The sequence below is a fragment of the Hemicordylus capensis genome, chromosome 2, assembly GCF_027244095.1.
Source record: "Hemicordylus capensis ecotype Gifberg chromosome 2, rHemCap1.1.pri, whole genome shotgun sequence".
Classification (NCBI taxonomy): Eukaryota; Metazoa; Chordata; class Lepidosauria; order Squamata; family Cordylidae; genus Hemicordylus; species Hemicordylus capensis.
In genome coordinates, this window is record NC_069658.1 from 328,833,456 (window position 1) to 328,856,672 (window position 23,217).

The following is a 23,217-nucleotide window of genomic DNA, read 5'->3' on the forward strand; positions in this document are numbered from 1 at the left end:
GGCTTTCCAGGAGAATCGCAAGATATCAATATATAAAAAAATAAAAAATTATGCAGCATCACATTGGAAGAGGACAATGGACAAAGGGACTAAGGGGAGAAATGGATCACCGTCAAATCGCTTTTCCCCTGCCAAACCAGCCCTCCCCCAACCCCAACCCACAGGCAGGCAAACCAGCCCACTCTCCTCCCCTACACCAACCCACAGGCAGCTAAACCAGCCTGCTCCCCCCACCCACCCACCCAACAGGCAGCCACACTCAGCATAATAGAAAGGAGAGGAGTCTCTGGAGAACTAGTAATAGTAATTAGACAGTAGACTCTCATTTACCGGTTTAATGACTCAGTTGCTGGTTGTTGGGCTGTTGTCTAAATGCAAGGAGTTTAAACTCTCCCCCGGTGCAGTTCTTGGGGCCAACATCACTCCCTTCTGCACCCAGGGAGATCATCCTCTCACAGTAAGAAGGAGGCAAGGGGGAAGGCAGGCAGCTAGGAGCTGTCTGATGCTGAGCTGCCTGCCTCGCTCGCTCCCTGGCAGCTGGCTGCAGCCTGCACGGTACACCAGGCAGGCAGGCAGGCAGGCAGGCGCGGAGAGATGGGGCTGAGGCGTGTGCGCTGCCAGCTGAAGTGTCGCCTGTGCAGATGGCTGCTGCTGCCGGCACTCACTCCTCTCATTGGCCAAGCAGCACACCGCAGAGCCCCCTCCCTGCGGCGGGGCAGCACACACATTGCTGCCATCCGACAACAGCCAACAAGTGACAACCAGGCATGTGGGCTGCACACACAGTTTCTTTGTAGCTCTGGGTGGGTGGGTGCCGCCATCACGGAGGGAGTGCTTGGAGCCCCCCCTCCCCCCACAGCGGAGGACCGGACCAGATCCCTGTGGCCCAGTCCTAAGAGCACCTCTGCTTGTAACCCTTATACAATCAGCATTTTAGAGCTGGAAAGGACCCTTGCTTATCTCCAGTCATCTGGCAGCTCACGTATTCTTCAGGAGTCCTCAAAGATTACAGACAGTGGTTCTGAGACCACTTCTACACTTTAGTACCCTGGGATGTAATTTATTTGCCCCTGGAGACTTAAACTCATTTAAAGGAACTGGGTAGTCTCTTACCATCTCTATACCTATCTTGAGCTGTAATTCCCTCCGTTCTTCATTAGTGCAACTGTTGCTAAGTTGGGCCGTGTTGTCCTTGTTGGGAGACAGATGCAAAATAGGAGTTAATCAGCTCTGCCTTCTTTCCATTGCCCATTACCATTTCTTCAAAGTTTGATAATCTGATTTAGGAAAACATCGCTCATGTCTTCTTCTTGGCCAGATAGTCTATAATACATTCCCATTATGGTATTGTTTTCATTTCTTTTCCATTTTTACACAGACAGATACATACATTCTTTACATATAATGCAACTGCCCCTCCTTTTCTGATGGGTTTATTTCTTTGTTATACCCTTCGAGTACTATATTCTAATCATGAGTTTCATCCCACCAAATTTCAGTGATTTCTCTCAGATCATATCTGCCTTCCCCTGTCCCCATGTTATGATTTCTAGTTCATCCTACTTTTTTTTTTGCCATGCCAAAAAAAAATATCATACACAGCTGCATTGTATAGACATCAGAGACCATGGGTATTGTCTCCTACTGGCTTCCCTGCTGTAGTTTCTTGTGAATTTCTGAAAAACCCCTTCACCATTTTGCTTCCACCTTTGTCACACACATTCTTATATGTAATGTTTGGCCTCATGTTTGGTTCTGAATTTTTGCCTCCTTTCCCCTCAAGGTTTAGATTAAAGCCCTCTTGATAAGGCTAGCAAGGCTCTCACCAAACATGTTCTTTCCAGTCCTTGTGAGGTGCAACCCGACTTTTGCCAGAGTCCTTTACGTTGGTGGTGTAAGTCCATCCAAACTTGTCTTGATGACACCGCCTTCGCAGCCAGCTATTTACTTCCAAGATTCTGGTTTCTCTTCTTGTGCCATTACTTTCAATAGGAAGGATTGATTTAAACACCATTTGTGCCCTGAGCTCCTTCACATTTCTTCCCAGTGCTCATGGTCTTGAGATCCATTCTAGGTTCCTTGTGGCAGTATCATTTGTTCCCACGTGGATAAACTGAAAGCGGTAGCAATTGGTGGGCTTGATTATTCTTGGCAACCTCTCCATCGCATCCTGAATGCATGCACTGGGAAGATAACACACTTTTCATGATATTACATTGAGTCTACATATAGCTGCCTCTGTTCTTCTCAGTAGGGAGTTACCTACAACCATCACACATCTCCTTGGAAATAGTTGGCTTCCTCCCATTTGTGGGGGACTGAGTGTCTTCTTCCCTGTTCCACAGAGCCTGGGAAGGCAATCCTTGTCTAGATGTCTGCAGTTCACCCTTCTTCAGAAGAGCCTGGTAGCCGCTCCAGTGGCACAGAATGTCTCTTGATTTTCCTGCTCCTGTGTGTCACCTGCTTTCATGTGCCCACCTCTCATAATGGGATTCCTTCATCCTCTGTGGAAACCTCCTCTTTTGGCATCCTTCCTAGAGAGCTTCTTGCATCCTATCATGTTCCTTACAAAGTTGCAGAATGGTGTGCGTTTCACCTTCCTTTCCAAAAAAGCTGTAACTAGCTTGCACTTGTAACAGGTATAGTGCATGCTCTCATCAGGTAGGGGAAAGGAAAAAGAATTGTATTTTCTGTTCTCTTACTAACTATTGGTTTCTTTTTCAGGACATCCCAGAAAAAGAGGCAGAGATCCCTTTGGTACAGCTGCAGAACTATTGTGCATATTTCCGTGAATTAGACTTTGAAGTTTTTGCTATCCTTCACACTGGACTGCTGACCAAATCTGTTCTGGATACAGAGATGAATACAAAGGCAAGCAGGTTCAAATGAGTGAATGTGATTGGAGGTAGGGATGTGCCTGAACTGATTTGGGCGTTCACATTCAAACCAGTTCAGCAGGGCAAGGATTGGTTCCTTTAAAAAGCAGGTCCTTACCTGCTCCTCCACTGCCCCACCACTTTTCCGGGTGCAACACCCACTTTCCAGAAGGCCGCACTCGGCTGCAGCACTGCTTCCAGCAGCCTGCACAGACCATCTTCATGCATGTGGCCGCCACGCATGCAGACTCAATATAAGGTCATTTCATGTATTTTTCGCATATTCATGCATCTCATGGGCAGATTGCTGGATGTCAACTTTGCTGCAGCCCAATGGAAACGGAGACAGTGAAAGTGCTGTTGCACCTTCCATTTTTCTGCATGCTCCTGGCCCTTTAAACTTGACCTATCTAATAGAGGAGACGGAGCCTCATGTCACTTTCTCAGTCATCCACTTGTTATCCCCAGAGTCAGGGGAGATCCTCCTCTGTGTACTGCTGTTCCCTGCAATCCTTCCACTGTTGGCTTCTGGATCTGGCCTGGAACCTGAAGGAAAACATCTTTCCCAATTCTTCTGGGTCCCTTTATCATTTGTTTTGCCTTTGCTTCATCTGTGACTTGCTCTCCACTCTGCTCACCTAAGAGGCATATATTTTCATTGCAGTCAGTGTAATAATACACTAGACACGCACATGCCCTTCCATCCCACTTTGTCTTGGGTCAGCTCTTTCATCACTTTGCGTATGTGTTAACATTCTTCCTTTACAATGTAGACCCGTGAAGTGGTGCAGATAGGGCCAGCAGAGCTCCTCTTCCTCCTAGAAGACCTGTGTCGTAAGCTGGAACGTATGTTGATACCAGCCTCTGCGAAGAGACCCCCTTTCTTAAAGGTATGTACAAAAAAGAGAGAATAAAGCCTTGTGTGTCTACTCCGAGAAAGAGGCTGCTGAAAGCAGAAGCAGTGGACAGCAATGGTGCAAAAATGTAGTGCAGACTTTCTGCCCACAAGTAGATAAGACCCAATGGTTGTACTAAACTAAAGCCAACAACAGAGAGTGCAGGGTGATCCTAATTCTGTCTGGTGGTGAATGATTTTAAGTGGTTTGTGGCTGTTGTTGGATGTGGGGTTTTTTGAAACACAAACATCCTTAGTTAATCTTAACTAAGAGGCCTGGATGATATCCAGTAGTTTCATTAAATGGGAGCTTTTTTTCCCATAGCCCATGCTGGCATTGGGCTACTTTTGGGACACTGAATTACCTATAAATAAGCAGATTAAACAGAATAAGATGTATACAATGGAAGTTCTGCTATATATCTTTTTCAGTGTGGCAACATTTGCAAGGTCATTTTTAATGGGAACAGTGGGATTTGTAGTGCTGTTAAAATATTCTGAAAATGTGTATAATTGTTCCATGTTATTGGTTTTCTAGACTACCAAAGATCAGCTGCAATGTATATTTCGTTTTCATAGGGCCCTTGTTTAATATTATTCTGTGTGCGCATGTGCATGTGCCTTTGTATGTAGTACACACATTCACATACACATATGACCTTGAAACTGCTGGGCCTTGTACATTTTCCAGTTCATGGAAAAATCAACAGTTGATATAACAATGACAGGCCTTTAAGTAGGACCTTAGATTTCCATCATATTCTGCTCTGAAAGCCAGAACTGAATCCCAGCACATGAACTCCAAAGTCTTACATGGGCTCAGTTCACATGCCATGCCAAACCATGTTTGTTGTTACATAAGCAAATCTGTTTTCTTCACATCCTCTATGAAAACCAGGTTTCCAGTTCTGGTTTGGAGGGCAAACACAAACCATAACGTGCCAATTCAGATGTAATGGCCAACTATGGGTTAAACCAACCAGGAAGCCAGGGAGGGAAGTTAAAATGCAAGAGGGGAAGAGGGAGTGTGCAAGTCTAAGCCATATCTTTCCACCAAGCCACTCTTCAGTGTCTGCCCATGCTGAAATGTTTCATTTAAAAAAGAAAATATTGTACAATTAAAAACATTTTGGGGAAAACCTTTCATTTCCTGCAGGGAAAAGGAAGTCGGAATGTTGGATTCTCACATCTTTGTCAAAAATCGCCTCAAGAAGTGATTGAGTGCGCTGTTGGACTCTTAAAGCCACTGTGCAACCACATGGAAAATATGCACAACTACTTCCAGGTTAGGAGACAAATTATTTGCTATGATGATGATGAATATTTATATACCACTTTTACAGGTTGTCTGGTCAATGACTGAAGTAAAGATTCCATTCTCGGTTGCTGAAAGCCAGGGACATCTCTATGGGTTATCCCTCTCGAGAGCTCCTCCAAGGCAGGACAGAATCTGATTTGACAAAGAGAAGAAGACACGCCTACCCAAGCCTGAGGGGGATAACCCCGCCCCAATTCTTTCTGTCCTTGGCAGCTCCTGGCAGCTTTCCCCCCTCGCTCTAACACTTCTATCTTCTCTCTTTTTGCCATCCGGAGCCTTGCAACAGTAGAAACGGCTGCCGAAAAGCTGCCCGGTTTCCCTGCTGGTGAGCCTCTGGCAGCACTATCGGCCACCAATCAGCCACCCGTTGTGTCTGCCTGCTCTGTGTTGGCGATGGCCGCTTTTCAGCCTCCCACGCCACCGGGTCTGCAGTGTGTCTCCTGCCCCCAGGCCGTGAGACGTGAGCTTCAGTGGCCCGTCATTGTACTGCAACCTCAGACCAGCCAACCGTCGAGAAATAGTTTTCCAGACTGCTGCTGGCAAACCCACCATGAACATCGGAGGAGATTTGAAAAATAGGCTTCTTAACGCAGCACAGTGAGTCAAACAGAATGGCAGCTACCTCCTTGTTGGCCTCAAAAATGGCACGCTATTCTGGGAAGGCCGCCAATTCTTCACAAGCGGAGGTTGGGAGTAAAGTACAGGCCTCCTCCTCCTCCTCCTCCTCCCTTAAATCACGGGTGACAACGCAGGCAGTTCGGGGGTGGGAAAAATCTACAATGGAGAGCCCCATAGCCGCTACAGGGGAACTAGCTGAAGAGACTGTTTGCTCCCAAAGCCCTGCCCTTGCCCTCCCCAGGGTGATTCCACCTGTATGGCAGGCGGGGTTTAAGAACGCCATAGTAGATACCATCCAGCAGGTTAGACCCCCCACCCACCCACAAAAGGATAAGAGGTCTAAAAAGAGAACAAGGCATAGATCTCCTAGCACTAGTTCATCCTCAAGTGCCTCTGCCAGCCTGCCCCCTAAGAAAGCAAAAGCCAAACGAAAGCATGTTGAGTTTAAAACCTCATCTGTGCTACAACGTGAGGTGCACTCTTCAGAGGCCTCTGATCAATTGTCTGACCAACAGGGTATGCATAAGCCTGAGGGTGTTGATCCAGACCCACACGCCCCCCTCAATAGGGAGGAGGGGGAATGGTCAGGAGAGGATGAGGGGGAACCCTCAGCTGTGTCCCAGCGTTTATTTGTGGCAGAGTACTTCTCTCCACTTATGACCAGGATTATTAAAACCATTGGCTTAAAATCCAGAGATACCCAGGACTCTGAGTCATCAGCAAAAGGGGACCTAGTGTTGCCCAGGGCAAGGGCCAAAGACATTCTATATGTACTCTGGGGGCGTGCTAAAAACCATGCTAGCATCACGCCGAGCATCTACTGAGAGAATCTACCAGTATACACGGAGGACCTTCCTGCGTTGGATGGCCTGTCACTCCATCCCAGGGGAGCTGCAACCTTGCATCACCTCCTCCAGTTTCTGCAGGAGGGTCTAGAGAAGGGACTGCGACCTAATACTCTTAAAAGACAAGCGCCGTCCTTGATCGCCCTAATTTCCAGTGGATCTACACAGATTTCCCAGTCTCACCCACATTTGCGGAGGTTTTTGAGAGACGCCTCTTTGCTATCTCCGCCAAATGTTCACAGGTTTCCTACATGGGAGTTCTCAGAGTGCTTCAGTTTCCCCCATTTGAACCGGTTAAAACTATCCCTATTCGGATCCTATCTTTTAAGTTGGCTTTCCTTGTGTTCACTTCCGCCATACATATTTCTGAACTACGGGCCTTGTCAATCAACAAGTCGTTCTGCGTCTTCCTAAAAGGCGCCGTCAGACTAATCCCGGATCCAATTGTATGTCCTAAGGTTTCGTCGACTTTTCACCTGTCGCAGGACATTTTTCTCCCTTCCTTTTGTCCTCATCCGTTTCACCCCAGAGAATGACAGTGGCACAAATTAGATGCCCGGTGCTGCTTTAAGGCTTATATCAAGATGTCAGCTTCCTTTAGACTGTCAGAGACTATGTTCATCACCTTCCATCCACGGCCTATGGGGATGGCTGTCTTGTCTGCAACCATTGCAAAGTGGATAAAGGCCTGTATTGCCCTGGCCTTCGAGGCTCAACATCTTAGGTCACCTTCTCACATCCTCGCATGTTCAATGAGGGTGGCGGCAGCCTTCTCCACCAATGCCTTTGTTGATGAAATATGCAGAGCAGCTACTTGGGCCTCTCCCTCCACTTTAATGAGGCACTATAGAATTGATGATTATGCTTCAGCCCAGGCCTCATTTGGTAGGCGGGTTTTGCAGCAGGTTCTTCCTTGACAATAGGCTAGAGCTCTCCCGCTCTAGTTGGCCAGCTGTGGTATGTCCCATAGAGATGTCCCTGGCTTTCAGCAACCAAGAACGGAGCATTGATTCACTTACCGTGAAGGCTTTTTCTTGTTGCTGAGGCCAGGGACAACTCTGCCCACCCAGTTTTTTGTGCTCTGGCCTGCTACCGACGAATTCTGTTCCGTACCAGACCTGTTAAATGTATCTGGTCTGTGTGTTTTCTCTTCTCACTGGATCTGTCAAATGTATATAGTCCATGTATCCTTTTGCTATCTCAGCCCAAAAGAACTGGGGCGGGGTTACCCCCCTCAGGCCCCGGTAGGCGTGTCTTCTTCTCTTTGTCAAATCAGATTCTGTCCTGCCTTGGAGGAGCTCTCGAGGGGGATAACCCATAGAGATGTCCCTGGCCTCAGCAACCAGAAGAAGCCTTCATGTTAAGTGAACCAATACTCTGTTCCATTCCATATACCACTTTTCAACAAACCTTCCAAAGCAGTTTACATAGCTATTAATAAATAAAATGGCTCCCTGTCCCCAAAGGGCTCACAATCTAAAAAAGAAACATAAGATAGACACCAGCAACAGCCACTAGAGGGATGTTGTGCTGGGGATGGATAGGGCCAGTTAAAAGTGTGCTGTCGGTGTCCGCTCCTGGCTACAACAGAGCCCTGTGGTTGTCTTTGGTAGAATACAGGAGGGGTTTTAACTCTGTTAAGTAAAAAGAATGACCACGTTAAAAAGGCATTTCTTTGCGCAGTTAGCAGGAAATAGGATTTAGGTTACATCAGCTTGCAATGTGGCCTTTATTAATGGTCAAGTATTTTGTTTTCATTATAAATGTCTTGTACAATTACTGGACTTTTTATTTACTTGCTTGTTCTTACCTTAAGGCACTGATTGCAGAGAACCATGGTGTGGTCGATGGGCCAGCAGTCAACATTCAGGAACACCAGCTAATGTCCTCCTGTTATCAGCGGCTACTGCAAGGCTTTCATCTTCTGTTTGCTTGGTGAGTGTGTGGAATGGCAAATATGTGTGGAATGGTCTGGATAAATTCTTATTATAAAACTCTCATTTTCTTTCTTGGTTTGGACTTTCACTGAGCAAACCGTGCACAGCACAAACCCATCAATAGACTGCTTGGATGGGTCTTTGTCAAGTTGCATCACACTTCCTTTCTGCCTTAATCTGGCAAAGTAAGAAAACCCTGAGCTGCCCACCTGGGCAACTAAGCTTATGGTCTTCTCCTACAGAGAAGAGACGCAAAATTTGTGATGAGTTTTGCTAGTAGTCTGTACACTGAAAACAGACATAGCTGCCATAATGTCATCTATGTCCTTCTTGGAGTAATTAGTAAAGGGTGATCTGATGCCGTTTCTCTTTTCAGGAGTGGATTTTCTCAACATGAACATCACAGCTTGCTGAAATCAGGCCTCCATGTCCTTGCACACAGACTCAAGCCAGGGGAGAAGGAACTCCCTCTTGAGGAACTTCTCAGGTAGTATGAAGGAGAAAGCACTCCAACACATCCCTGAGTGGTATTATAGGGCTATTTTGAACAGACCACTTCGGGCTGAATGCTTGATAACGATAATTACTTTAGACATAGATTATGGAAATAATCATTGTCCAGAAAGAAACTTAATGTTAAGAAGATGGATTTCTGATGCCGGTACTATGTATCTGCAATGACATTTTTATCTCTTTTTCATCCTTCTACTCTACAGTCAGAGTTTTCAGTACTTGCTGAATTTCCAGCACAGTGTTCCCAATATTTTGTGTGCTTTGAGCCTCACTCAGCTTCTTATTGTCATTTCTGGAAAATCTGTAGTCAGCGATAAAATAGGTAATGTGTCCAGAATATCCTCTTTATCTGTATTGTATTGCTTTAGTCTATAGAAATTCTTTGCAGTTTTGAGAATTCATATGCCATGTGCTCTGGATAGGCCTTAAGTGTGATTGAATGACATTACTTGATATAATTCCTTTCCACACATGGCAGTCAGGAATTGAAAACATTCAAAACATTCAAAATATATATAACATTCATATATATATATATATATATATATATATATATATATATATATATATATAATATATATATATGGGTTTTAGAATAATTTGATTAGGAGTAACTTCGGTTCCCACTTAATCGAAGTTCTGAAACTATATTCCAACAGTAGTCTCAAAACCTGAGTTAAGCAAGTTCTGAGTTCCCTGCTTAACTCAGATTCCTGAGTTAAGCAGGAATTCTGGTTAACTCTAACTGCAATTAATAGTCAATATTATAAAAGTTAAGCCAGAGGATTCCCTGCTCCAGCAAGGGAACATGCAATTCCAGGGCCTCAGCATTGTTAATCAATTGGCAGTGTTACATCTGCACACCTCCTTACTGTGTTAAAAAGTCACTCTGTGTGGTTTTCTTGCTATCTATACATGCCTGCTTTTGACAGGGGCTGATGCAAGAAATGTAAAGTTAAAGCTGAAGCAAAATTGCATTGCATTTGGCACATGTAATTTGGACATTGGAAGCAAATCATTTTGGACAGTTGTGGTCTATGCAACAAAATAAATCCATGTCTTTCTTGCCACCTTGTTTGATTGACAGCTTCTGTCACTAAACGGTTCCTCTGCCAGTTGTGGATGCAGCCCAGTGGCGCTCGTCAGAAGGGCCCCCAGTATAACGATGCTCTCCACACTTTGCTCTGGTAAGGACAGCTGTGAGGGCTTAAAGCTCTTTTCTTTCCAAAGGTATCCTCACTCCCACAAAAAGGCTATGATACAGTTGCCACTTCATTTCATTCAAAGACATGCACATTTAAAAATGCCCATTGCCAGCCACTGAAGGTGATTAAAAAGAAATTTTCTTGCATTCTTGTGCTTTGGTGTCATTCTGATGTCCTATTTTTACCTTCAGACTAAATAAACTGTCTGGGAAATGTGTGAGGTACCTCAAATCTTTTTAGCTTTATTTATTTAGCTCTGTTACCAGCAGACACAATGATGCTTTGTTGAGCTCCTTAGATGTTGTGGGCAGTGGCCTCTCTTTCCCATTGACACTTCCATTTTCTGGCTAGAATCTGAATTCCTCAAGTAAATTGGAGTTCCTAAAACTCCAATACTAGCCATAGTCCAAAACTGGAACTTTTGTGCTCTGAGGTTTAACGTTTCTCATGCTTCATTCTGAACAAACAGTATGGGCTGTGTGAGAGGGTATGCACCACCAGGAAAAGAAGAAGTATTGAATGGAGTCATGAATTCTAATCAAGCTGAGCTAATAATTGAGCTGCATGGATAATTATGAATGTTGAGATAAGAAGAAAACATTCTCCTTTATGCATTTCCAATATATCAAGCCAAACCAAGTGTAGAGAAAATCTTTAAAATGAGCTTTCTAATACCATATAGAATTCTGTATAATTATTGTGAATAACTGTTTCATGCAGTATCCATATGGAACACACAGACAATACACTGAAAGTCATAGAAGACATTTCCAGCGTTGGGATTCCAGAGTTGATTCATTCTTCTAAAGATGGGTACTCTTCTACTTACCCTACATTGAACAGGTAATGGCAGCTAGTAAAGATTAGGGCTATATTTTGCTGCTCCCTTCCTCAGTGATATTTTTTGCTGAGGAAACCCAATTTGTGTGCCAGGATTAACTTGCATCGAACATTAAGTGTACATTGTTTGCACCTTGACAGAATTCAGAATATTTGGCAGGTGGAAAGGAAAGACCCTTGGATTGAAGGCTTAGAAAAATTGGCAGAGGTGTAGGAAGCCTTCCAGGGCACCAAAGTCCTGACCAGAGGACATCCTGCCCAAGGCCATCTTTTGGTTTCGGTGCTCACATAGTGGTAGTTTCATATAGCCGATAGATTCATATAGCTGAAATATATAAAAGCTGACATATTTTAGGAAGTCAAGTTTTCTGCTGTCAGTCTTGGTGTGGAATATGTGGAACAAGCAATATTCACAGCCTTACATATATTAAATATTTTTAACCCACTGTTCAGAACAGTTTCAAAGTGGCTTATAAAAATACAATAAAACACTGCATGCTGGTTTTGGACCATAACAAATAAACCTAATCTAATCTCACACTGCAATACAATTAAAAATTACCAAAACCCCAGTGTAAATATGTCAGATATCAGAGAGCTAAAAACCGTTTTTAAAACCAATTCCACTCCATAAGAATAGCCCTGCTGGATCAGGCCCAAGGCCCATCTAGTCCAGCAACCCGTTTCACACAGTGGCCCACCAGATGCCACTGGAAGCCTACAGGCAGGAGTTGAGGGCATGCCCTCTCCCCTGCTGTCACTCCCCTGCAACAGGTATTCAGAGGCATCCTGCCTCTGAGGCTGGAGGTGGCCTATAGCCCTCAACTAGTAGCCGTTGATAGACCTCCATGAAGTTATCCAAACTCCTCTTAAAGCCATCCAGGTTGTTGGCTGTCACCACATCCTGTGGCAGAGAATTCCACAACTTGATTATGCGTTGTGTGAAAAAGTACTTCCTATGTTGGTCCTAAATTTCTTGGCAATCAATTTCATGGGTTGACCTCTGGTTTTAGTATTATGTGAGGGGGAGAAAAATTTCTCTCTATCCACTTTATCCACACCATGCATGATTTTATAGACCTCTATCCAGTGTTCCCTCTAACAGGGATTCCTAGATGTTATTGACTACAACTTCCATAATCCCCAAGCAAAAGCCATTGCAGCTGGAGGTTCTGGGAGCTGTAGTCAACAACACCTGGTAATCCCTGTTAGTGGGAACACTGCCTCTATCATATCACCCCGCAGTCATCTTTTTTCTAAACTAAAAAACCCCAGGTGTTGTAGCCTTGCCTCATAAGGAAGGTACTCTAGGTCCCTGATCATCTTGGTTTCCCTCTTCTGCACCTTTTCCATTTCTACGATGTCCTTCTTTAGATGTGGTGACCAGAATTGTACACAGTACTCCAAGTGTGGCCACACCATAGTTTTGTATAAGGGCATTATAATATTAGCCGTTTTATTTTCAGTCCCCTTCCTAATGATCCCTAGCATGGAATTGGCCTTTTTCAGAGCTGCAGCACATTGAATCAACACTTTCAACAAGCCGTCCACCATGACCCCATGATCCCTCTCCTGGTCAGTCACTCTGCCAGTAATGAGGAAAGCCAGCCAAAAGAAGAGAGTCTGGGGTGGTGGGGGATTTAAAAAATTGATAGAGAGGGGGCCAAACAGTACTCCTGGGGGAGCAAATTCCACAAAGAGGAAGTCACCACAGAAAGGCCCTACCCTGCAGGAATGCATGATGGACCTCAAATGGAGGTGGCTCACTCAAGAGGGTCTCCTCACTAGTTCTTATTGGCTGGCTGGATTCATAAGCCAGCGTGGTGTAGTGGTTAGAGTGCTGGACTAGGACCGGGGAGACCCGAGTTCAAATCCCCATTCAGCCATGGAACTAGCTGGGTGACTCTGGGCCAGTCACTTCTCTCTCAGCCTAACCTACTTCACAGGGTTGTTGTGAGGAGAAACTCAAGTATGTAGTACACTGCTCTGGGCTCCTTGGAGGGAGAGCAGAATATAAATGAAATGAAATGAAATGAAATGAATAAATAAAAATAGAGGAGGAGGTGGTCTGTTGTGTACCTTGGCCCCAGTGTAGAGCTTTAAAGGTATAATTCAAGATGGGAGCAACTTGACTTGTACCCAGAAACAAACTATTAACTAGTGCAGCACCAGTGTAATATGATCCATAAGCCTCAATCCAGTTAAGACTCTCACAACTGCATTCTGGACTAGTTAACATTTCCAAAGGGCAAGGGCAGCCCCCATAGAGGACATTACAGCAATCCAGTCTAGATGTAATGAGGGCATGGATCACCTTCATTATATCATTATGATTTCCATTATCATAATATTTGAACATCTGGCCAGTGGCCAGCGCTTCATGGTCTCTGTGCTTCCACACTGATGATTGCACAGAGCACCTGTTTGAAAACTCTGTTGCTGTAGCCAGGTTTTTTGGTGTGAACCAGATCTCATTTACTGAGAAGTTACTGTGGCTGAGAGAGATTATTGCTTCATTCACACAATGTTCCTGAATTGCTGCAACTGACTTTAATCACAAACTGGCATGAGCACAACTCCTGAGACCAAAATGGTGTCATACGCACACCTGGGGTTTTTTATGCTTCTCATTCCCATTGTGGCCCTCGATACACTCCTTTCCCTCCAAAAGATGTTTTGGATGATCAGTGGACCCTGCAGAGTGGCATCTCATATCATGCAAAGGATTGTGGCCAAAAGGGAAATTGGCAACTCTTCTGTGCCTGTACAGGAGTTCCAAAGGTACACACATGGGACACATTAGATCCCTGAGTTCTTTCAAAAGCAACAAGGACTGTCAGCATAAACTACGTTTATGGGTCTGTAATAGACTAATAAACCCCATCCTTGTTCAGCATATCTGACTACAAGCTGGACACATGGAAGTGGGAATACAGGAGGATGTTGATATGTGCTGGAGTTGCGTTCTGGCTGCAACTGTGGTTATGGAAACCATGAATATCAAGTCATTGGGGCTATGGGATCGCGGGGGTTAGGTTCCTGCTCCTCGGGAAAATGATCGAAAATCAGCCAAATTTTGGGTGGAAATACTGGCGGTGGGGAGCTCCCTACCATGCTTCACTGGTTCCCTAAGTTGTGCTGTGCCCCCCAAATCGGCAGGTTTTTCCCATTTAAAAAAAACCAGCCATTTTGAGGCTCCAAAACACAAGCTTACCCCACTCCCCCCCCTTCAATGGCCCCTTAAGATTTTTTTTTTACCATTTAAGAGTTCTCCAGTGGGGGAAATCATCTTTGGGAGACGGATATAATGTATATACTATACAAAATACATACATGATTATGAAAATAATGTGAAGAAAGCCTGACTATTAATCCACAATGATCTGAGTTTAGCTTTTCCTTTTCCTCTAGACAGACGTTTCCAGTTTTCTTCCGCGTGATGATGACTCAGCTCGAAGGCTCAGTGAGAAGCATTCCTATTGGAAGACCATCAGACTCTAGTGAGGTAGGTTGACAAAAAAAAGAGCTGAGATTTCCAGTAGAAATCTGCATGCTAAGAAGAAGTGTCAGGTAGAACTTGCTCTTTTTATTTTATTTTTATTTTTATTTTATTTTATTTTATTTTTTTATTTATTTATCAATCAATCAATCATATTTTTATACTGCCTGATATGTACATCTCTAGGTGGTGTGCAAAATTTAAAATATTTAAAAATCAACACAGATTAAAATACATGAGACACAATAAAAACAATAGTATAAAACAGTTATTAAAACAAATTATTAAAATAATTAAAAGCCTGCGGAAACAGGAGAGTCTTGAGGGTCTTCCTTCCAAAACTACTTCCTTGCCAGTCTTCTTCGGGGCCTGAACTGCCTCATCATGTGTAGCAGCAGATGCCGTTGACAGAAAGGATGGCATCTCCTATAAACAGTGCCTCAGTCTGATCTGCAGCCGGCCCCTTTAAAATCTTGGATATCGGGATGAGCATTTTATTCTCTCGACCACCTTTGGTGCTGATGCTGAGCCCCCCAACGTCCTGCTGGACGCTCTGCGTTTTGCGCTTGACGTTGGTGAGTGAGTCCGGGACCAGGCTTGCGCACGGCTCGCCGCCATTCAGTGGCACTGGGCTGGGCAGCAGCGGCAGCAACTCGTCAGCACCTTTGCTGGGGCTGACACGCAAGAAGTTCTCCGACAGAGTGACCAGGACCTGCAGCCATTGCTCACCTGGCACTCTCAGTTCCAGCCGCCCGCTCTTGGGCGCCCTCCAGCTGATTACATGTATCAGTCCTAAAAGCTAGAGCTGATTAAGTTGAAAACCCAGGAATAAAAAATACCCAAGTTTGACTAGCAGAGCATCTACATTGCACATCATCAGCTGTGAATGGCACACATTAGAACCGGGCATACATTCCAGCATAGTTGTGTGTCGGTGGCAGTTTGGGAGAATATCAAACCCAGGGGCGGAGCCGCCATTGGGCAAACGGCTTCAAAGAACCCGGGCAGCCCCAGACACACACACCCCGCAACTGATGTCAGACGCAGGGGACATTATTTTGCTTCCAAACGGGGCTGCGCAGCCCCTTTTGGGACCGAAATTGGCCTGCGCTGCGTTGGCAGTGCAGCCGGAGTGACTCTCTCTGCCTTTTAAAGGCAAAGAGAGCCACTCCTGGCCTCGCTGCCTACACAGCCTCGTTTTGGGAGGGAGACCACGCCCCCGCGCCTAATGTCAGATGCAGGGGCGTGGCTAGCCGGCCCCCACGTCTGATGTCAGACACGGGGGGCGGGGCCAGGGGGCTGCAGTGGCAGCCAAACACAGGCTGCCGCCAGCCTCCCTCCACTCCTGATCAAACCCACACCTGTGTGTTTATTAAAGTAGGGAAACTGGATCAATATATATCTGTGCCAATTACAAGCTGCGTATTTTGCCATTTAAACTCGAGTAGTTTCTGTATCTGAGTTTAAAAAGAAAAGTGAATTAGTTCTTAAAATCATAGAAAGTTATTTTGTTGGCTTTAATGGGGTCATTATTATGTCTGCCCATAAATCCAACAAAAACTCCATTATTAGATTCAGAATCAACCGTTCAAACTGAGGAAATTTGTGTACGTTATTTGTATGAGTTTAGATGACACAGAATTTGAGTTATCTTAGTGTAGAATTTTGGATTGTATGGAGTATGGACTTCCTCTTACAGGAAAAACAGAATTGAATACCGTTTCAAGACTGTGTTTCAGCATCAAAACAAGCAGAAAGATAAACTTGTCGGAACCTTGTACAATTGGACTAATGGACTTTTAAAATTAGTAGTTATATTAATGAGGCATGCCGTAATGGGTTTGGAATACTCTATTTGAACTCAAACAGCTACGTTACTCAACAAGGGTTGCTTTTTACCTGTGCCTCTACAGCACAGATGCTAGTTGTTATACATTTATCCCTCGCCAACCGCAAGGTTTCCATTCCTGGAAATCCTTGTGGCTGGCAAATTCACAGTAGACAAGGCATAGAAAGCAATGGGGAAAGGGGGGTTAGGGGAATCGCGGTCGCAAAAAGACCAAATAAAACAGCTTAAAATAGGAAGGAAAAAACCCCTGACCTCTCCCCCTCCCACACCCGGAGGTGCCACCCCACACACACACGGAAGTGGCCCCTTGACACCCCACCCCCCGGAAGTGACTCCCTGTAACGATCAGCCAGTAACAGCCTCGCCTTTCCCCTAAAGAATGAACCAGAAGTGTACCCTGTCCTGACTGGCAGGCTGATGCAATCAGCAAGCAGGTGGGTGGAACCTAGAGGGCCATGAGGCAGGAAGAGAAGGATTTCTTTGTTCATTTGAAGCTAGGCTGGGCTTGCAGCTGGACGTGTGGCCAGGGAAATGGCTACAGAAAGGAGGACTGCAGTTCTTGGAAGATAAGACTGCAGGGGCTTGGAGTTTGGGGTGAGTTCAAGAGGGGAAGAAGCCAGGGCTTTTGGCTTCTGGAAGTTTAGCCTAGGGAACAGTTTGTTAGTCAGTTTGCATTAGACACTTATTTTCCTTTCATGTGTTCTGTATATCCTTGAAACTGGTCTTGGACTGTGTGCCTGTAATGTAACAAAGCTAAGAAACCATAGCCTGTGCCCACCCGTCCAGGGCGCTGCAAAAGTCTCTGTAAACCTTTAAGAGTGCTTTTGTATTTTCTTATATCCATATCCTGACACCCCCCCCAATCACCCCCAAAACACCCCAATTTTTCTTTTTTAATCGCCAAACTGTGGACACTCAAGTTGCAGTTGACAGGGGCAGTCACAGTTTTCCAGTTGCAAATACTCAATTCCGCGATTGGCAAAACCGCAATAGGTGAGGGACAGCTGAATATTAATAAATTCACTTTTTCAGTGGCAACTGCAGGATAATACCTCCAAAAGGATTTTCTGCTCTATTGTCATTGCACAGGTGCAGCTGGAAAAGGTGCTACGCTGGAATATGGCTGTGCGGGATTTCCACATCCTTGTTAACTTAGTCAAAGTAAGCGGCCATCCCATTAACCTTTCTTTGCCTCTGGAATCATCACAATACAGTACAGGCCTGTGCATGTTGGTCATATCGGAATCCCGATGTGAGAATTCCCTCCCCCAACCACCAGGGGGCAAGTGCCCCGGGTTGTGTCCTGGTGGGGGAGTCCTTTAATTTGCTCCTGAGCCCTGGTATGGGGTGGCTGGGCGGCGCAGAGATGTTTGGGAGTTCAGCGCGGGCAGGGAGCATCGAAGTGCTCCCTGGGTAGCCCGCATGCTGCTGGGAAAACACACGGGCTTCTGGGGAATGGACTTCCCCCTTTTGAAAGACACACACGGGCCTAATACACTATATTGTCCGCAGTGTTTAGTAGCAAAAGGAAGTGCCTTTTCACACAGCACATAGTTAATCTCTGGAATTCTCTGCCACAAGATGTAGTGACAGCCACCAGCCTGGATGGCTTTAAAATGGGCTTAGACAAATTCATAGAGGACAGGTCTGTCATTGGCTACTAGTCTGGTGACTATAGGCCACCTCTAGCCTCAGAGGCACAATGCCTCTCAATACCAGTTGCAGTGGAGCAATAGCAAGAGAGAGGGCATGCCCTCACCTCTTGCTTGTGGCATCTGGTAGACCACTGTGTGAAACAGGATGCTGGATTAGATAGGCCTTGGGCCTGATCCAGGTGTGCTGTTCTTATGTATGACTCATCCTGTTAGTCCCCATTCCCAGAAATTTATTAGTAATAATATAATGACTGGGAGGAGATAAGGGGATCTGAGAGGGCTTCAATTTGTCACTTGATAGTACCAGGATTCTTAGGATTGCTTTAGTGAACATTCTGATTTCTCATAGTTTTCTTCTGGACCCTTTGCTTTCTTCAAACAGGTATTCGACAGTAGGCCTGTACTCAATGTTTGCCTGAAGGTGAGTGAGAACTGGATATTCCGAGATGCATACTATTATGAAAGCTGGAGTAGTGGTGTAGTTAAGGGACTGAGCTACAAATCAGAAAGTCCCTAGTCTGAATCTCGCTTCTGCCATGAACTCCCCAAGTGACCTTAGGCAAGCCACTCCCTCTCAGCTCTCCAGCTGCATGACAGTAATACCTTGTGGTATTGTAAGGATTACAGTAAGATAACACATGTGAAGAAGTGCTTCGAATACCCCAAAACGCTATATAAATGCTAAGCATTATTACTGCATAATATGTGAAACTTCCCTGACTGCTTTAGTTTACCCGCTTGAGTGCAAACCGAGCCTTCCTAATCTAGTTCCTGGAGCGAAGATGGCTTCCAGCTATGATCATATCCCTTCCCAATAGCCATTAACCTAATACCTACATGTGTAACCATTCACAGCATGTTCACATTCCTCTTTCCCTTCTGGTGCATCCTTTTGCTAAAGCGGATTTCTCTCAGAGCTGCAAATCGTAGCCTCGCAATGGCAGCTGTTGTGCTGTGCCAAGAAGAAAGTAGTGGGGGGCCTGGCTCGTGCTCTCCTGGTGACTGCTGGCATGCTCTGTTGTTGATCATTGTGGCTATTTCAATGATATATAATGCCAAAGCTGTTTCAGGATAAGGCGCTAATGTCAAAGCCTAGAGGCAGCTCAAACTGCTGCCCTCTCCAAAAATGGAAACCCCAGCCATTTCAAGACCTTCAGGAGTCTTAATGTCTGAAATGACCATCATATACTAGATCAAGTGGCTTATTTTATTTTCATTAAATTTATATACTGGCCTTCACTGACAAAATCAGGGCTGTGTATAAAAATATTTTTCTTATAGGCATAGCCTACTGAAACCCAGTAGGCTTACTGCCTAAGTGTTCCGCCTACTGTAAACTAAGTTTTTAGCACAAAAACCTTTCAATTACAGATCTCTGCCACAGATGTAAACTGATTTCACTGTCATTCGCTTTGCCTAGGGAACTATGGGAAGTGTAGTTCCATCAGTGGGGCTAAATACCTGTAACAGAATTCTTGGCACCCTCACAAAACTACAGTTCCTAGGATTGTTTGCGGGGGAACCAGTGCAATTAAAATGCAGAACTGATATAGGTTTGTAGTGTAGACATGCTAACCACTTTGGACACCTTTGTTAAAAAGCGGTATATAAATATTCATCATATTCTTATTTCCACTGGATTTTAGCAGAGTTATTCAAAATAAGCTGGGTAAAATGAAGTGTTAACAAATAATCCTTCTGTAAGAAGCTATTTATATGGTCATATTAAACTTGAATGTTCGAGCACCTAGTTGGTGCTTGAATGCTTTGAATCATTCATTGGGGCTTCTTCATTGATTTTTGTAAGAAAGGGCCACAAACAATATGAAAAGGTACATGACATATTGTGATAGGACAGGGAACTAGCTTATTTATTGTTTTCTATGTAAACTACTTTGAGAACTTGTTGAAAAGTGATATATACACATTTGTTGTATTTTTTGCCTTTCTGTGTCTCTTTTCTAGTATGGTCGCATGTTTATGGAAATGTTCTTGAAGCTTGGCATGCCTCTCTTGGACTGCAGCTTTAAAAAGCACAGGGTAAAAGCACATTAGACATAGGGTGGGATTTCAGTGCATGTGGGAATGGAGGCTGAATTGTTCGTGGGTGTCCTAATTCTAGAACATGGACTACAGTGACCATGTGCATATAAAACATCAGAAGTAGGAGAGAGAAATGGATGATTACCTGGGAGAACTGGATGAGCTGTAAGTGATTTGATCACAGAAAGGATGGAGGGTCTAGTATAACTGTGTAGATTCTAGAGCTGAACAGTGTCAGTAATGAAACAAAATCTTCCCTTAGAGGTACTTGCTTTTGTTGAAAATCTGCAGAAACCAAGAGCATGGGGACATGGTTCTCATTTAATGTCTGCTTCATTTGGTACACTCGTCAGAGAGCCATGGTTGACTGCAACTCCCTGTTGAATGTACTCTTGGTAGCAAAGTAAGGTTTGGTTTCACATAATATGTGAAACAGTCCTAACAGCTTTAGTTCTATCCTTTTGAGTGCAAACACATCCTTGCATTCCAGTAATAAAATAAACTCATATATTTTAAGTAGCCCAGTAGGTGGCAGTTTTGAGCAGGTTTCTAAATCAGCTCCTTTGAGTTTGCAGGAGGATGTGCAGAGCTTGCTGAAGACCTTGCAGCTGAGCACCCGGCAGCTTCACCACATGTGTGGCCATTCCAAGGTAAGGAGGGCTACAAGCAGAGTGTTGGCTCCTATATTAGGGAAGTCTGGTTCATACAGATTGATTTCTCTATCCTTACCAAGCTATGTCCCTGGTTCTCATGTCCAAGATTATTTGTAATAATTAGAGATACAGTTAAAAGCTGGAAATGGCTGGTTTGCCTTCTGATCATTCTTGCTGCATAAGTCCTGTCCATGCAAATAATGAGGCTCAGAGTAAACATCGTCTAGCCTATTGTATTGTGCTCTAAGACTAAAGTGTCATCTATTGCTTTGTACCACAACGTGCATTTGTTGTTGATGATGCTGTTATTCAACCATGATCAGCAGCTAGTTCTACTGGAGGGCAGTTGGAGAAGGGTGTGTGCACAGTGAATTGTGAAGATCCCAAACTCTGCCTGACCCTCTGCCATGCACGTTGTTCATCATCACCCCTCTTTTGGCATCCCCCTAGAATTGTCCCCAAAACTACCAATTTTGCTTATTTCAATAGCACCTTAAATACACAATGTATTTTACAGTGCTTATACTACTTAGTGCTCACAATAACCATACTGAAATATTATTTTTGTCTTATCAGCTGAGGAGCAAAGAAGGAAAGATGCTTGCTAAAGAGCTACTCAGTGCATTAATAAAAACTAGCTTAACCTGCGCAGAGCATCTGTGCGCTTGGATTTGATTGCTCCCCTCACCCCCTGCCATAGCCGCCCTCACCTCAGAGATCTCTCCACCCTCACCTGAGCCGCATTCCTGCTCCTCCTCCTCCATCCCATTGCTTCCATCCCTCTTGGTCACTTCTCCATCCCCCCACCCCTCTTGGTCACAGCTGCAGTGTTCCTTCCCACAGGAGGAGGAGCAGCGATGGCGGCTGACCGGGATCTTCCTTGCTGCCACCACCTCCATAGCCGCTCGTTCCCCTCAGGCCACTGACAGGCCCAGGCTGTCCCTTGTCTGCCTGCCTCCCTCTGCCAATGGCCTCGGTAGCCCCAAACAGCAGCAGTGGTTGACTGTGCCCTTCCTTGCTGCTGCGGCCGCCACCATGACCGCTCGTTCCCCTCAGGCCACTGACAGGCTTGGGCCCATCCTTCACTCTTCCTTCTTTCTCTCTTTCTCTCCCTGCTTTTTCTCTTTCTCTCCTCCACTCACTCTTTCCCTCTGTCTTTCTTCCCCTCCTTCCCTGAGTTAACAAATCTTGTTAATCTTGTTTCCTCATCTATTTCACACAACAGCCTTCTTCTCCTGAAGGGGCTCTTTCGTCCCTCATGACCCCTCTCTTCGCCGGTTCCACTCAACAAATACTTGTTTTGTTTTGTTTTGTTTTAATAGCAAAGGAAACCAAATAAGGATCATTGGTTCTTTGTGTGCATTTCTTCCACTTGTAGATTCGCCAAGACACAGGACTTACTAGCCATGTTCCTCTGCTGAAGAAGTCCCTTGAGTTGTTTGTGTATCGAGTGAAAGCCATGTTGGCTCTCAATCATTGCCAAGAGGCTTTTTGGGTGGGCATCCTCAAAAACAGGGACCTGCAGGTAAGCATTTGCCTATGGATGGGCAGCGCTTGTGTCTAATGAATGGCTTCTTAACTGGGAGCCATTCCAGCCATTGCATCTTAATTGTTGCAATTTGAATGGGTTTTGTTATTTGAAACAAGACAAATCAGCACAAATAATAGACCAATCCTGTGCATGTTAACTCAAAAGTTAAGTACCACTGGGTTCAGTTGGGAATTATCCCCAAGGAAACATGCATAGTATTGCAGCCTTAATCAGATGCCATTTTTAAAAAGGAGAATGAACTTCAGAAATACTAAACATTGCATGAACAAACTGTGTGCAATACAGAAAGGCCAAAGTTAGAGTTGCATTGCTCACTGCAGATGAACGGTGTACTTGTAAAAAAAATATATATATAATCACTACATTGCTGTGCTCTGGGCTTTTCCCATTTCATCCAGGATGTCATTGCTTTTGGCTTTTTCTTCTCTAAATAACATGTTAGAATAGCACTGTATAGTACAAAAATATAATCCAGTTGCTACCAAATAGTTGAAAAATGTTCGATGTATTTCTGTGGAAATTATTTGAAAGTGCTTCTGTGTACATCAGGAATAACTGTTCAGTACTGGTTTTAGGAAGGTTATTTACTGGTGTTTTATGCTTGTTTAGTTGTTTCAGTGATACTACGTCAAGGCAATTGGTGAGCAATTCACCCACAATACCTGTGACTACAGTGCAATGCAAACCAAATCTTGCTAGCATATCTGTGAGCCAAACGACATATGTTAAAACACAATATGGTCCTTTTCTTTTTCTTCTTAGCTTAAATCCCCTTTGCAGCAGGATCAAGATTGGGGACAGTGTTCGATGTGTGCACATGCGCATGCTCACAAGTTTTTTTTAAAGGTTCGTTCAGTTAATTTTAGATCCCACTCAGACTGAATCAGGAAGGCCCCACTCTGAATGCACATGTGCACAC

General features: G+C 44.6%; 1 protein-coding gene across 2 annotated transcripts in view; it reads left to right on the forward strand.

Annotated features, from left to right (window-relative positions):
- The window catches only part of FANCD2 (FA complementation group D2), a 93,330-nt gene that overhangs the window by 65,306 nt on the left and 4,807 nt on the right, over positions 1-23,217 (forward strand). For both annotated transcript variants that reach the window (XM_053296092.1, XM_053296093.1), the window contains exons 29-42: positions 2,725-2,871; positions 3,650-3,766; positions 4,928-5,056; positions 8,369-8,487; positions 8,866-8,976; positions 9,206-9,324; positions 10,090-10,189; positions 10,928-11,050; positions 14,459-14,552; positions 17,485-17,556; positions 18,433-18,471; positions 20,016-20,090; positions 20,669-20,743; positions 22,125-22,271. In XM_053296092.1, coding sequence (XP_053152067.1) covers positions 2,725-2,871; positions 3,650-3,766; positions 4,928-5,056; positions 8,369-8,487; positions 8,866-8,976; positions 9,206-9,324; positions 10,090-10,189; positions 10,928-11,050; positions 14,459-14,552; positions 17,485-17,556; positions 18,433-18,471; positions 20,016-20,090; positions 20,669-20,743; positions 22,125-22,271 — 1,467 coding nt within the window. The remainder of the gene's footprint in view (positions 1-2,724; positions 2,872-3,649; positions 3,767-4,927; positions 5,057-8,368; positions 8,488-8,865; positions 8,977-9,205; positions 9,325-10,089; positions 10,190-10,927; positions 11,051-14,458; positions 14,553-17,484; positions 17,557-18,432; positions 18,472-20,015; positions 20,091-20,668; positions 20,744-22,124; positions 22,272-23,217) is intronic.